We start from the raw sequence: 14,934 nt of genomic DNA, 5'->3' as shown, positions 1-14,934 counted from the left end.
ACGTTACTGGGTTACCTCGCCCACCCCAATTCCCACCCAATTGATGGACCTTGCTCGTGTTAAGCGTGATCTAAGAACATATATGGCTAGTTGATTCCCGGGCAATGGCTTCCATTGACGAGCGAAAACCAATCTTAATCTAGCTCGGAGGGGTTTCTGCCTCACACGGGTATTACGAGGCCGTGAAACACTGCTTTAACCGGGTGACAAAATGCGGACATCACAAGCTGGAATGTGGTAATTGTATTGGGTCTGGAAGGCAGGCCAGCGATTTCGTTTCAGTTACAAGTGATCCGCTTAACAATGGGCACTAGTGTTCACCAGTTTGAATTTGCACGGCTAACAAAATGCGTTTTGTTAGCAGAGTTATGGAGGCCCTCCAATCCCTTTCTGTACATTCTGTATTCCTATACGTATAGTTATTTGCTTAGCAATATCAACATCGAATGCGAATCTTGAACGAAATAATGATAAATTTATTTAAATAGTTATTTTATAGTTAAAATTTTATAGTTCATTTCGAAAATTGCTTGAAACACTGATAATTTTAGTTACATAATTACTTGTTTAACCGTTATCAAGATCGAATTTGAAAAATGCGTGCAAGAAACTATGATAAATAATTTTTCTTAGTCACACACATGACTTTCTTATTTTAAATAGATGGTTTGTAGATTTATAAACCGGCTTTAAGAAATACAATATGAAGTTTTAATGTATGTGCATTTAATTATATAAACTAAAACAATTATTGTACGATATTTTACAATAAATACTTTTTTCACTTTAACCTTTAGAAATGTAATCTGTGAAAATTATATTCGCAAAAATATTTTTAAGAAAAGCATTTCTACAAGGACGAAAAAAACTTAAAAATGCAAGATTAGGCAGGTAGTGTAGAATGAAATATGAACTGAAAAACTGATCAGAATACTGCAACACATTTCAGTTCTCTAAACAGACGGTGTAATGTGCACGACGCTATGCACGACTGTTCGAATATTTCCAGTCTTTCTTTGCTTAGGACTATATAAGCATTTTATGTCTGGCTTCGGCTGCTTTGAGTTGCTTCGTATATAACAGGCTCTATAAGCAAGCTTAAATCTATACCTCACGACTTTATGATAACATGTCGTAGATATACATGCATGTTACTCTACACAGCCCAAGTCGTCTGCATACGCTAAATATACCGGACTGAAGAGGTTATCTTTCAGAGTACTTTGATTCCCTTCATTTGTTCTCTTGCCATCTGAAGTGATCATTTCCCTATCTAGAGGACCTAAAGGCTATCAACAGCGATAAAACTACCGACAGTTGACCGCGTAAAGCTCTCACCTATGCACTTGTATTACCGTTAATAAGTACTTACGTTGATGACTGTTTCACTTTTGTTGGGTAATTTTCTCTCGTACCTTTATCAGAGGACGAGCACATGGCATGAGAAGTACAGTGGCTTTAATTAATATTTTTTAACATTAACGCATGCCGCACGCCATCCATGTTGATAGAATAAACATTCATGTTGGGGAACTCGTATTCTGCGTTTGAAATCACGTGTTTTAGAGTATTACACAGTACCCCGCATTTTGAACCTTACTATATATTGTTTCACAATCATGTATATGTAACACTTGTAGACAATATATACACATAACTTTCATCGCAATGCATAAAGTAAGAGGCTTTTTCTTAACCATCATTCATTCAATAACAACTTTTCCCGGCACATTTGAAATTGTGAATTAGAATTATTAATCCCTACATCTGTTTTATAATAAAGAAACAAGGTTTTTTAGCAACTCTTGAAATATTTATTATTCCGAACTTTGGAAATTATCAATAATGGGCTTGAAAAAAATCATAATCCTAAAAAATTATTTCTTTGTGAATTTTGACACTGGCGAATTTAATATGCAAATTGTAAATTTTGTTCTGTATATTTGCCCGGAGCACTATTATACATGCAGACGCGGAAAGTTGCATGATGCACCGGTTAGATCATTCCGCGTGGGTTAGAGACGGGACAACCGTCGTCTGTAAGTTACATGATAGCAGAGTCAACAGTGTATTATCCCTGAATTGGGACAAATTTACATTGTCACAACAGCGCCGATAAGGCCTCATCAGTCTTTTGAATTATTGATTGAGTAGGTAGGAATAATAATTGAACAGTATGCATCACGTGATGTGAATACCTCTATATACACGGCTTCGGCGCAGGGATGGGGTTGCCATTTCTGCTCATAATCAATATACCTACAATATTGGATGGTGTTTGTTCAAGCTGAATGCCGGGATGAAGTAGCAGTCGTCTGGCACTCATGTTTTCCAGACTTTAAGTTCCTTTAAACGGTGCCCCTTGATGACAATTTCAGAGTAAATGTTTCGTCCTTCGTTAGCGCTCTTCAAGACCCAATCGAGAAGCGGCGTTTATGGATTAATAATGTGTTCCGTAACTGAATGAGATTAATACATACACTGAACTGACTCGAGGAGTATTCACTTTTTCCTGTAGTCCTTCAACAGCATCCGTCTAACGCTTAGACCCCTTCGAGACGGAGGGGCCCGTGAGGTAAACACTCCAAAAAACACTCCAAAAAACAAAAACAATGCCATGTTCCGCTTGTTCCACGCTTTGCGTGCGCAAAAACAAATTTCACACCTCCAATTGAAGTCACAATCTCCTCCTTCCGGAGAATTTACTTTTCCTGCCCGTTTATTGACAGATATATTTACAGCCGTGTGTGTAAAATTGCAGACATTTTTTGTTTCTGAGGAGAATGATTAATTTATATCTGCTGCATGTGAATTGCACTGTTTGAATTGTTGAACAATACCAAGTTGAAGTAAGCGGCATACAACACGTTGTCAATTCTCATTATATGTCAGTCTTTCAACCTACCTTTACCAAAACAGAAAACAAGTGAATGGGTGAGAAATGTTGAATACACGCACTTTTGGAACGCCAGTTGTCTGGGGTTTATTTCTCTGAAATTCTCACTGGTGGTGCTGCATCAACTCTGCGTTACTTTATATACTATACAGAACGTAAATATCTCGGTTGAATCAATACTTTAACCGTGGTTTCATTAGCATTGGCGAAGTAGATTTGTACGGTACGTCTGCGCATGCGTCGCCAATGATCTTGTGAACATTTATTCACTTTGAGAAATATTTTCAATTGCTAAATTTAAGACCAGAATTTGAAGGCATTTAAAATAAAAATTCGGTTCCATTGCCAGTGAAGGTTTTATTTTTACTTAAACTGGCCCACCCCCACGAGAGCCAATCTTATATATATTTCCGAATTGATGCTAAGTTTCCAATTTTCCAAATTATTATTTTGATTCCCTCTATATATAAGTCTTCAAAACAAAAGCACAAAAGACCGTTTACTAAAACATAACGCGCGAAGTCTGTTTCCCTCCAAAATGGTGATATTCTTCAAACAACAGAAAGAAAAGTGGTAAAATGGCACATGCGAAATAGTAGGCCTATACCCTAAAACATGGATTTTCGTGACTGATTCGATTCAGTCTGGCCTAAAAGATTCTATGTGCGTGCATGAAAAACTTTATTAACATAGTTTAATCACTGTGGTCGCTAGAAGGCAATGTGAACGTCTTTGTGAATCTTGCCATCGTTTTCGCGCGGCTCTCCTAGCTTTGCAGAGACTGTCGCTGCGTGGTGAGTAACAAGACGAGCACCTGGCAACTGAATACAAGTTTCACCTATTGTGGTGGGAAAAGCGAGGAAGCTCTTCACTCGGCTGCCTGCTGGGGCCATTCTCCGACGGCTCTCATGCGGAAAATGTCGCTAAACTATTCGTAAAACGAAACCTAAAATTATTTAGTTATATCAGTGATGTTAATGATCACGTAGGTTTTACAAGCAGACTGTTGAGCCGGGCTGAAAGACGTGATAGAGACAGTAATGGGGGATAATGTGGCGAATGCTCACGGCGACTGCTATGAATAACTAGTAATTTAGAAAGAAATGAAAGGGACGAAATGGCCAAGTGTCAAGGCGCAATAAGTGACAGTGTTGTATTTGTACGTCAGTTTGATGTGATGGACAGCTAAATAATAAAAAATATATGAACTTATATAGAAAACTACTTGCTTAAAAATGAAAACACGGAATAACTAAAGGCTTCGCCTATATAGTCACCACTAAATTTTTTAGGCTTTCCGTAGTTTACGATTAAGTTTCATTTGCCTGATTAATAGATAAAAAAAAATGTCATGGAAATTATCATTACACTATGAGAAACAAATTAGGGTAGCATCGTTGTGACGATGCCAAATGTTACATATTTTAGGCATTTCCACAAAAAATCAGTCATGTGTTTGGCTCTTGATTTGATAAAATGGCTAGCTTGAGCCTTAAATTAGTGTCGAGTTACATGACGTAAAAAAACTTTAAAACATGCAAAAGTGTTCGACAAAACTGAGTACACAGGGATGTATACGACTCTATATTAATTATTAATATCGTCTTGTAAGTGTATGTATAATGCTTTTGGGGTACGTTAATTAAGCTTATTTACTTAAAATAAATGCTACCGTAACTGCTTTTGGGGGGTTGGGTCTTTCCAGTGCTAGGAATATACCGTTGGTCAATCGTTTAATTCATTAACCCATGACCATGCTCATTACCAATTCACTTGTCTGCTATTTGAGTATATTTACGAATTCATGTGGGGTAGATGAGAAGAAAAAAATACTACAAAGGTTTATATTATCGTACTTAAAGTGTGCATTAAGACAGAGCTCAGTGGGTATATCGTCTTCTCTCAGGACATCCTTACTGTGGGAGGAAATACCAGTGCTGTCTTTCTTTTCAGGGTATAAATGTATGTGGAGGAGAATTAAGGGGGTGGGGACAAGCGTCACCGTCACAGGTGTATAAAAGAGATCTGTCAAATAGACCAGTTTACTTGGCCTGTGACCCCTGCTATTTTCTTACCCACTTTTTCTCTTCTACCTGACAATACAACTATTCTGCTATCACCCCTATGGCTAAAAACACACGGCTTTAGCATAAACGATTAGAAATTATCACGGAATGTACTCAGTGTATTCTATCTCGACCTATTAGTGAATAACTCAGCTGGCTCGTCGTTGAGTGGGTAGCCAATGAAGGACATCCATACGAATTTCAGAATTTTGTTAAGAAATACACATGCACTGCAATTTAGCGTTTGTTTTGAGTTTTTTTTCCCATTTGCTGGGTAAACTGTGTATGAACCATACACATATTAATTTAATATCAAATCTTGGCGTAAATTTCTACCCAATGATTTTTAAAACTTTGAAAACACCATTGCATTATTTATCTGTTTTTCACTTTGTGAAAATGTTGATCATATGAGCACACATTTAAAGACATATACATGGAATTTAAAAATAAAACACTTAAATTATATTTTCTGTGTATATGTAGGACATCTGAAACTACCGGGTTGAATACTGAATAAAGTAAACATGGCCTTATTCTCAGATTTGAAAGAGTCAGAAATATCCATTTAAGTCTTTGGAAATTTTTGTTTTTACATGTTTATATACCGTAGCATTCCCTTGTATTTCCATCCACTAAATATTGTTCATCATTCACAGATCAAAAGCTATATACAGCAACAAATACTTTTTCATTGCTACTCTTATCCGGTTTTTTGCTTTCCATTTTTAAAAATTGAGTTTTATTGCTCTGAAAACTACATAAATTAATAGGATAAGTCCAAGACTCAGAACTACGAAATTTCTTTTTTTAACTTAGAGATATGCGACCGTTACAAAGACAATGACATGGATTCTTATACCATATTTAAACCTTCCTTCAGGCAACATGCATGTTGACGAGCGACATTTGACTGTATACGCGTATTAACATACCACCTTCTCCCCATTATGCTTGATAACGGTATTAGTACCAATACTCAAACGTGGCTCACAGAATAAATAGAAGTTGTCATCCATATATTTGTCACGTTAACAACATACTGGTTAGCGCGTTAAGCAATAGACGCCATGTTTTGTCCAAGACACGTGAACAATTTACCTCTCATATACTGCAGGTTAATTCTACTATGCGAAGTCGGGTAAGGGCAAGATTCTACAAGGAACCACTTTCTTTCACTGTGCGTTCGAGGAGAGGCCACAAAGGCCCTAATGGAAAGAGCGGCTCTCTACACTTTCCCATTCTTTAAACAGTGATAGAGAGGTGGCGGTGTATATTCTGGCAAAGGTTAGGCAACTAAAGTGCCGATAATGCCAACAGCTTTTTGTGTTCCTGAGCTATAAGATCCGTCTTGACATGCATTTGCAGACAAAAATGACAGTCTAAAGTATATATACACGTGTATATATCTACGTGTGGAGATTCACAATTGAAAAAAATCTCACCGCTATATACATGGATTTCTGGATACTTAGCATAAAGAGCTGTTAAAAATGTAGGTGTAGACGTATGAGAAACCTTAAGATATTGTTATGTAAGCTATGAGTAACTTCGTGTGATAACAAGATCTATACTAATATATACTTAATTGTAATAAATTACTTTCATTTTTTCACTTTTTTGATTACCTATTTAAAAAAATAGCTAATATCTTTACTGATGATTCAGCCTGATTTCTGAGTGATGCGAAGTTTTTTTTGTTTTATGAGGATATCTAACCTAAACGTCATTTCTTTTTATAAACATAAAAGGTAATAATTCGAAAATAAACTGCCTAAATCAATATCAGTTATCTATATTTATATCCAATAAATCACACAAATATCTAAAACGACCTTATTGTCCAGCTGTTATTCCTGTGAAGGTTACCGTTTCTTACTTAAGGATGTAAATCTTGCAAAGAATTTTTATAATCTATTAAAGTATTCACATCTATGCAGTTATCGTGGACAACCTGACACTGTGTCTTTTATTCTGAAATTGGCGTGTATATAGCAGAGAAACTGGGTTGATGTATATTCTGATATAGCCATTAGTAAGGAGATAAATTCTGCAGCAACCCGTCACCTGAAAACAAGTAATAGCAACAATTATGACATTTAATCGTGAGATGAAAAATATATGACTGGCGTATGAAGCCGAGATAGTCTTTCAAGCCGTGACGGTCTTAATAGCATCGGCCATGCATATCAAAACTTCGAGGGTCACTGTGTTATGTGAATGTGTATCTCTGTGTGTACACAGAGCTGTATATCAAATAACCCGGGAATTAGTGTCCCATCTGTAGCCGGGGCTTTATAGATAGATACCTGTATGCCATGAAAAAAAATAACCGTGCAGATAATAGAATGTTACAAACCTTCTGGAGGATATTCCATTAACGGTGATATTCTTTGATGGCGTTAAAGCATCCACACGTATACAGATCGCGGCTTCTGGCGATGTGGCACGGCCAACTGATGCCCAATGAACCAAAGGTTGATTCTCACAGATGAATCCTCGGGAGGATTCGTTGGCCGCTTCATCCCGGCCTTCACGCATTCAGTGCTGCCACCAATAGCGGGTGTGGATGCATGGCTCGTTTAGGAACCTAGCTCTCTACTCAAGCATCCGTCTCACTCAGCCATTATCTGGCCGGATAATCAAAACACCTGGTCATCCATTGCTAATTGTTCTTAGTAATTAGTTTATCTCAGTTTCAATAATCCGACCATCAGTTCTTTCTGCCGTTTAATTTGGTCATTTATGGGAAAACGTAAATAATAAATCATCTCTGTATATGCATGCACATCAAATGACTACGAAGAAGAATGTTAATAAATCTCGAGATGTTTGCGTTTTACAATTTCTGTTTCTCCTTTCTCATTTAGATTAAAAGCACAACTACAATCCAAGAAATTTATCACCTTCTATCTAACTATAAAATATATAGTTTTAACCATAAAATCTGTAGCCCTTAAACATAAAATCTGCAGCCCTTAAACATAAAATCTGCAGCCCTTAAACATAAAATCTGCAGCCCTAATGATAAAATCTATAGTTTCAAACACACAAAAAACTAATAGTTTCTAACCCCAAAATCCGTTGTACATTGTCAAGATATTACAGCACATCTGAAAAAGATAACATCAGAGACTTTTGATTTGTCATATCTTGCCATATTAGTTTTATGTCTTTGCCAAATATCTTTTCCCAAAAATATCGCAACTTCCACATTAACTTGAAAATGAGGGTATTCCCTCTTTAATGTGTTCTTTGACTACAGAAATAGAAACTGTATAAATGAACTGTCATGAGGTATATGACACAAATGATAGAAATCGAAATGAATATCAGAAGAATATCACTCTCTATGGCTACAATTATCATAGTGTCAAAAGGAATTTCGTCACACTTGCTGTCATCCTTTTTTTCCATGAATTTGAAACAGTTTCATATGTGGAAACGTTTGTCTCTGTACACCATTCATAAAGGTCATTGGGTACAATTCGACGATACATAGCGTCTAATAAACTAGATCAAACAACGTTATCAGCAATGAAGTTGTAAAGGTGGATAAATGTGAATTTCTTGAAGTTAATGGTTTAACCACCCGTCCACTTTCGGTTGGGTTTATCACTGACACAGGTGTGGCGCACAGTACACATCACACACACAGGATGGTCCTCGGTCCTTCAGGTCAAACACTGTAACCGTGAGTTTTATCACAGATATATACATCACTGGTTGTGTGTCGATTTGATATGACCGCAGCCTGCCATGCGGAGCCCTTGGTGTATGTAGAGACACCATCCGACAGTAGGCCTACACGGGCGGACTATAAACATACATATATAGAGATGCAAGCTGAACTCCGACACGATAAGACATCTGAACAGAGACCTTCAAGAAATTCAACAACGTGCATCTGACCAGGATGTTGAACACTTGTGTCAATAAAAATTTTCGACACTCTTAACGTCGCCACATATTTCGGAGTGAATAATGTCATTTTTGTCTTTAAACATTAAGCCAAATACATTCCGAAATTTTACACCGTAAATGGTGTAAATGACTGAACAGTTGTTGTTAAGTTGTTGCACGGTTTTGGCGCAGACTTTATGAGTAATACATATAATATTTTTATATTATATGAATATAATAATATATAATAGAAATATTATTTCCTGGTCAAGCACGCGTGTGAGTTTCTAACCTTATTGACCAGCGGATGTAGATGGATCAATTGTATATGAATGAAATGCATATATAGCCACGAGTACAGAAGAAATCTACTCGAACAAAGAAAATTCATTTTAAACCTACTGCATTTTATTCGTAGGGCGTCGATATATTCACAAGACAAAATTGAAAAAAAAAGTGACCTGATTTACATTTAATGTAAAATATGACAAAAATTCAGATTTACAATGACATTATTACAATTCGCCACTGAGTCTCCAGGTATATGAAACAAAAATCGTTTATAATTCACGAGCCCGTTTCAAAACGTCGTCAACCACAGTGTGAAATATCCATTTTCTCCCTACACAGTCAGTATCTGCAGGCAGTCTTGCACTGATCCTTCGAACACTATACTTTGAACACCACATTCAACATACATGAACACTGATTAAGTCATTAACAACATGCTGCTTTACTCTAGCGCTGTCGCATGAAGGGCAGTCATTTGGAGCGCACAACGGGGAATGTCGCTTTCCCTATATACCTCCTATATTCTCTCATCCTTAAACCACAGGGAAATGCTCAACACGGTGTTTTTGATAATAACAGCACAATGTTGCCCTTTCGATGTCCGTTCCAAGATTCTTCTTGGACAGTAAGTTTCTGCTTTTTCCCAGAAAGAATGGTCATGAGGTAAGAAGTGTATAAAACCTATTCTCTTTGGATAGGATCACCATGCACATATACAGAGCTGCATCGACCCGTGGAAAATAAATAGAACAAAATATAATACATATACGCAATGGTGTCTGATATGCATATATCAGGTTGTGATAACATTGATATGTCATTGATAAGATTGCACGCAGTCATTTTGATAACGTGTGTGTGTGACTCAAACTGTGACGTGTATATCACACACATATAACATACACTGTTATCAGCCGAGGCTGGTCAAAAACTGTACCATTTGATCGATGTCTGCTCTGTCACAGACGCAATATACGGAGATACATGTATTTTGAAATATTGTATAGTCAAAAACACTTTTACTTTTAAATTTGTTTGACTATGATACCACCCACCTAAAGCACATTAAGTTCATCGAACAGACACCCGCCATCAGTTCAGCTTTTTAGTCCTTGACAAAACGGCAAAAAGCTGACAGATAAAAACATTTGTTTAAATTTTTCGAACGGAATAAATCATAGCATATCCCCCCACTTTCGTCTGCTGTCTGACAACCAGTTGTAAATTTTCGACGTAAATGCGAAACTTTATCTGAGGTTTCTCACATTTTATTACAGCTAAACAAATTTGTACGTGCAGGCTGGACCAGGAGTTTGCTATTTTATAGCATGGTTTTATAGCATTCATATATATTCCCAACATTTTATGGTGGCTTTTGGTCAGGTGCTATACGATGAGAATATACAGGCGGTTTGAGGTGTAAATCAATCCCTATGCTGAACAAAATGACTACACGCGACAATTGGCAAGGCGGACAACAACTACAGTGAAAGAGAGAGCAAGAGACGAAAAGGAAAAAAAAGGAAAATAAAACAAATTGCGTAAGTATTCAAGAAATTTCAAGGAAAAAAAATAAACATTTTTTTACGATTAAAACTGTGTTACCATGTTCTTCCGTTGAGTAAGTATGGTGAAGATGCCATGCCGGAGCCATTGACACTGACGGCCGTGTAGCCCAGACTGGCCGCGGTCAGTCCGTGGTTATTCAGAGAATTTTGAGTGGCCGAATTTGTCACGTGAGTTCCGAGAACTCCGCTAGAATTTAAACTGTTCACTTGATGAAGAGATCGTGAAGAGGACCCGTGATGGGACTGGCTAGATCCCTGAGACACATGCGTTTGCTGATGAAGGCTGGCAGAGTTCTGCTGTTGTACCTGGCTGTTAGATTGATGGTGGGCCGGTGGTGCGGATCCACTCTGACCCTCAGACCCCCCGGATCCCGTACACGGTTTCCCGTCCTTCACCAGCACCGGTACGGCCACCCGTCTTGGTGAGGGTTGTAGCGATCCATTTTGCTGACTCTGACTTTGTTGTTGTTGTTGACTTTGCTGCTGCGACTGCTGGCTGCTTTGGGTACTGGAGCCGCTAGAAGAGTGACTTGTGTCCATCTTTTCCTTGTCCTTCTGCTGGCGCTTACACTTATACCTGTGGTTCTGAAACCAGATTTTCACCTGTGTCGGAGTGAGGTTAATCATGCTAGCCAGGTGTTCTCTCTCCGGTGCCGAGAGGTATTTTTGCTGCTTGAATCTCCGTTCTAGTTCGTACACCTGAGCTTGTGAAAACAACACCCGTCGTTTCCTCCTTTGGGTGAGGGGGAACTGCATCCCGTGCATCTTTGCTTGGTCCATGCCACTGAGAGACATGCTCACGTGGTTCATGCTGGTCCCCATAGGGTTCATGGCGCACGAGCTGGGACCCATCAAACGGGAAACCGCAGCATAGCCTGGAAACAACAAGAAGAAATACGGGCTTAATAAAATTCCTTAATACACAAACTGATCATGCGTGAGTTTTATACAAAAAATATTTTCTTTCTCTCACAAAATTAAGAATTTGTCAAGAAATGTTTCGAAAGGCTGTGAGGAAACGTGTGAGAAATATTTAACCGTAAAAATTTATTGCTGAATTTTAACATTTATGAATCTGTTGCATTAAAGAACAAAATGAAATATAATAGTAGTGTTTTGAATAACTGTGCCGAAAAAGATAAGATAAGCCAAAATATTGCAAATGAAGAGAATCTGAATGAGTTGAATAAAATAAACTGTATAAATTTTATAGTGTATCACTTCAAATTATACGGTCAGTATAAAAAAAAACGCTATCATAAAGCATGACAAATTAGAAAAAAATGCTCTCAAAATCTTGTAATTTATATCAGCTTTATTACGTTCAGAAAACACAATAAGGGAGAAACAGGTTGCATGATTTTTAATTGCCCCTGTTGTGAGGTGAACAAGAACTTCAGCTAACACCAAAAGTATGTAACGAGAATTGTTCAATTAATATTACATTTAACTGGAATTAGCGTTTTGATTTTCAAGCAAAATCACGACTTCGAGCCTAGAAACAAATTAGACAAGAGGCAGTATTTGTGCCTTTGTACTTAAATTTAGTGTTCACTTTGCCAGTGTTTTGATCAACGGTGAAACAAACAAATTTGAAATAAATTACAGCTTTTGACATCTATTCATAACACTACGACTAACATGTGTTTTAATCGGCCTGTATGTTCGGACATGCTCTGTGACGTGTCGGAGGTACAGGGTGCCTGCCGATGAAGCTCCGGGGTGTCACCGGCAGCCCACATGGGCGGATTAGATATTGGTATCTATCAGGGGTTTATTCCGCAGGCGAACACATACAATCCTGCCCGGTGAATTGTCAAACCCGGGATGTCTTAATGACACAAAAAACAAGGTGATAATTGTATTGCATGATTGCCACCTATCTGCCGTGACAGGTGAGGTATAACGGTGCCAGGACACGCGCTTGCCATCAGGAGGGTGTTTAATGCCCAACACCTAGTTAACTGCCGCTTGTTTGCCGCGCCCCGGGAGGGGATAGAGGGAGTATTAACTCTGTCACGGCGGAGCTCCATAATATTCACTACATACCCGCATTTTAGCTGGAATGCGATATCATGAGTATGCTGATTGAAAACGTTTCCATATTCAATCCTCCACGACGATAAGCCTATTTATGTGTCCACCGATATCTATAAAAAGACTAGGAACAATTCCGTTTTATCGCAAATACTTATCCCAGCGTATTCGCCGATAACTGACTTGTACCTTAGTGTTCACATAAAGTGTCACCGCATATAGCAAGTCGTATAACGGTTAAATATTGTGTATTCCAATATGACAATCAACATAAGGCCTGAAGTTTACCGTATGAACAACGATGCGATAACGGCGATAACGATGGATATTTTGAACAAACCATTTTACACAATGGTGTAAGCCTAGTAGCACTGACAACTGAGTGTGTATTATGTTTTAAAATTGTAACGGAAAAGCAATAAATTTATTATTAATTTATGGAAAAACATGTAGTAACTTCCTCTCACAACAAAATTTGAAATTTACAAAATAAAATGAAAGGATTTTGTCCAAACTTCACTAACCGTTTTATTCAGGTTAATCGTCACTCATATGACTGAGAAAAAAGTCCAGTAAAATAATTTATACGGATTCACGCTTTTTGTTAAAGCATAAAATGTCCGAGATAAGAAGATATTATATTAACTTTACCTGTAAGTGATTATGTACTTAATGATTCAACATATCAACATATTCTTAGAGATTATGCGAAGTAAAAAAATTATCTGGTGAAATAACATTAATTGTAAGTAGATTTGTATGTGTGAAGTCTAAGGTAATTTACAAATACAGCCTCAACAATTTGTTTATCTGAAAAAATTTGATACGTAAAATTAGACCTATTTTACTTTTATCACAATGTGTAACTTGATATCTTTAAGAGATAGCACCAAGTATACAATTTAAGACTTTAAAACTTAGTTTAGGTCTGCAGTTTATAAAAATTATTTATCATCCAGAAGAAAGGAAACCCGTAATTTAAAACAATGTCAGGAACGACATACGGTAGACCTATTCATTGTGTTAAAGCAGCCTAATATAGTAGCGATTTCAAGGTGTCGGTTTGAACTATTAAAGTGTGTCTTGATGTCTTCTACATGTTCCTGGTCGCTTTTGTGGGTGAAAAAGGGGATGGAGGAGCTCTCAGAAGACTCGGGCCTGGTCCTGACTCACTGACCGACCCAAGAGTCTCTACAACTCGGTGTGAGAATCTTCCGCGGTCCAATTGTTGGAACATAAGAACACTTTGATGATCTCTTAAAAATACTCATGTTAACCCATTTGGGGCGGACCCAATTCATAGAGAGCTTACACCGCAGAGTACTTGGCGTTCTACTAGAGCACTTTCACGTGTCATTTCTGAGACTTTCGCCAAGATTCTCTCGGTTTTGACAAAAAGTACAACTATAAAGAAGTCGTGTATATAACCGAGCCCCACACATCTTAACAGCATAGATATTAGAGGCGGGTCTCTTTCATATAGATATAGAAAGCAGGTAAAATGGGGTCAAGCTTAGATACTATAACCGGGTGGGGACACTTTAGCGCATCTACACATACAAGCACACACCTAACATCTCTGTGAACTTATACCAAATGCGGATTTCATATACAAAAGGCGATAAAGTACTTACTGGCAAATCGGGGATCGGTGTTCGCTCCATACCAACTAGTGGTAGAGTGACGCACTGGGTCGCCGTAATGAGAAAGTTCTGATCCATTGCAATACTGAGACGGGAAACTTGGAGTATGATGAGATAACTGTGGGACGTAGTTGTGATAAGGGTTGGTAACGGGGACACTCATGCTGCTCATACTGCCCATCTGGGGGTGATGCTGGGGGTTACGGTAGGCCGTGGCCAAGGGTGGGATGGCTGCCTCTATCGTAGTCTTCTTGTAAGTTTCTTCGATGGGACTGAGGATGTCGGTCACGGAAAACGGTGTAGTGTGCTTGGGACTGAGAGACATAACTGCACTCAGCCCACTCCACTTAGCTGAAGAATAATTCAGTCTCAAATGCCAAGTTTTGTCACTCTCCAATCTACTTTGTTATGTCAAGGGAAAATCTGGGTGGTCAGAAACCTCGCCTCGTTTGTATACCAGCCATCCTTGACAGATGATTATTGATTGCGCATGCGCAGAGGGTATGTCAATACCTGGCCGCTCGGCCTGA

General features: G+C 38.1%; 1 protein-coding gene across 1 annotated transcript; it reads right to left on the bottom strand.

Annotated features, from left to right (window-relative positions):
- Positions 1–9,268: 9,268 nt before the first annotated feature.
- On the bottom strand, positions 9,269–14,729 carry LOC135468674 (homeobox protein Nkx-2.1-like). The gene is made up of 2 exons (XM_064747051.1): positions 14,396–14,729; positions 9,269–11,599 (listed from the first exon to the last, which is right to left on the bottom strand). The coding sequence occupies exons 1-2, from the start codon at positions 14,727–14,729 to the stop codon at positions 10,758–10,760; spliced, it is 1,176 nt and encodes a 391-aa protein (XP_064603121.1). The 3' UTR covers positions 9,269–10,757.
- Positions 14,730–14,934: the final 205 nt, after the last annotated feature.

This window comes from Liolophura sinensis, chromosome 6, assembly GCF_032854445.1.
Source record: "Liolophura sinensis isolate JHLJ2023 chromosome 6, CUHK_Ljap_v2, whole genome shotgun sequence".
Classification (NCBI taxonomy): Eukaryota; Metazoa; Mollusca; class Polyplacophora; order Chitonida; family Chitonidae; genus Liolophura; species Liolophura sinensis.
The sequence above is the reverse complement of the archived record's forward strand: the minus strand, read 5'-3'. Positions and strand labels throughout refer to the sequence as shown.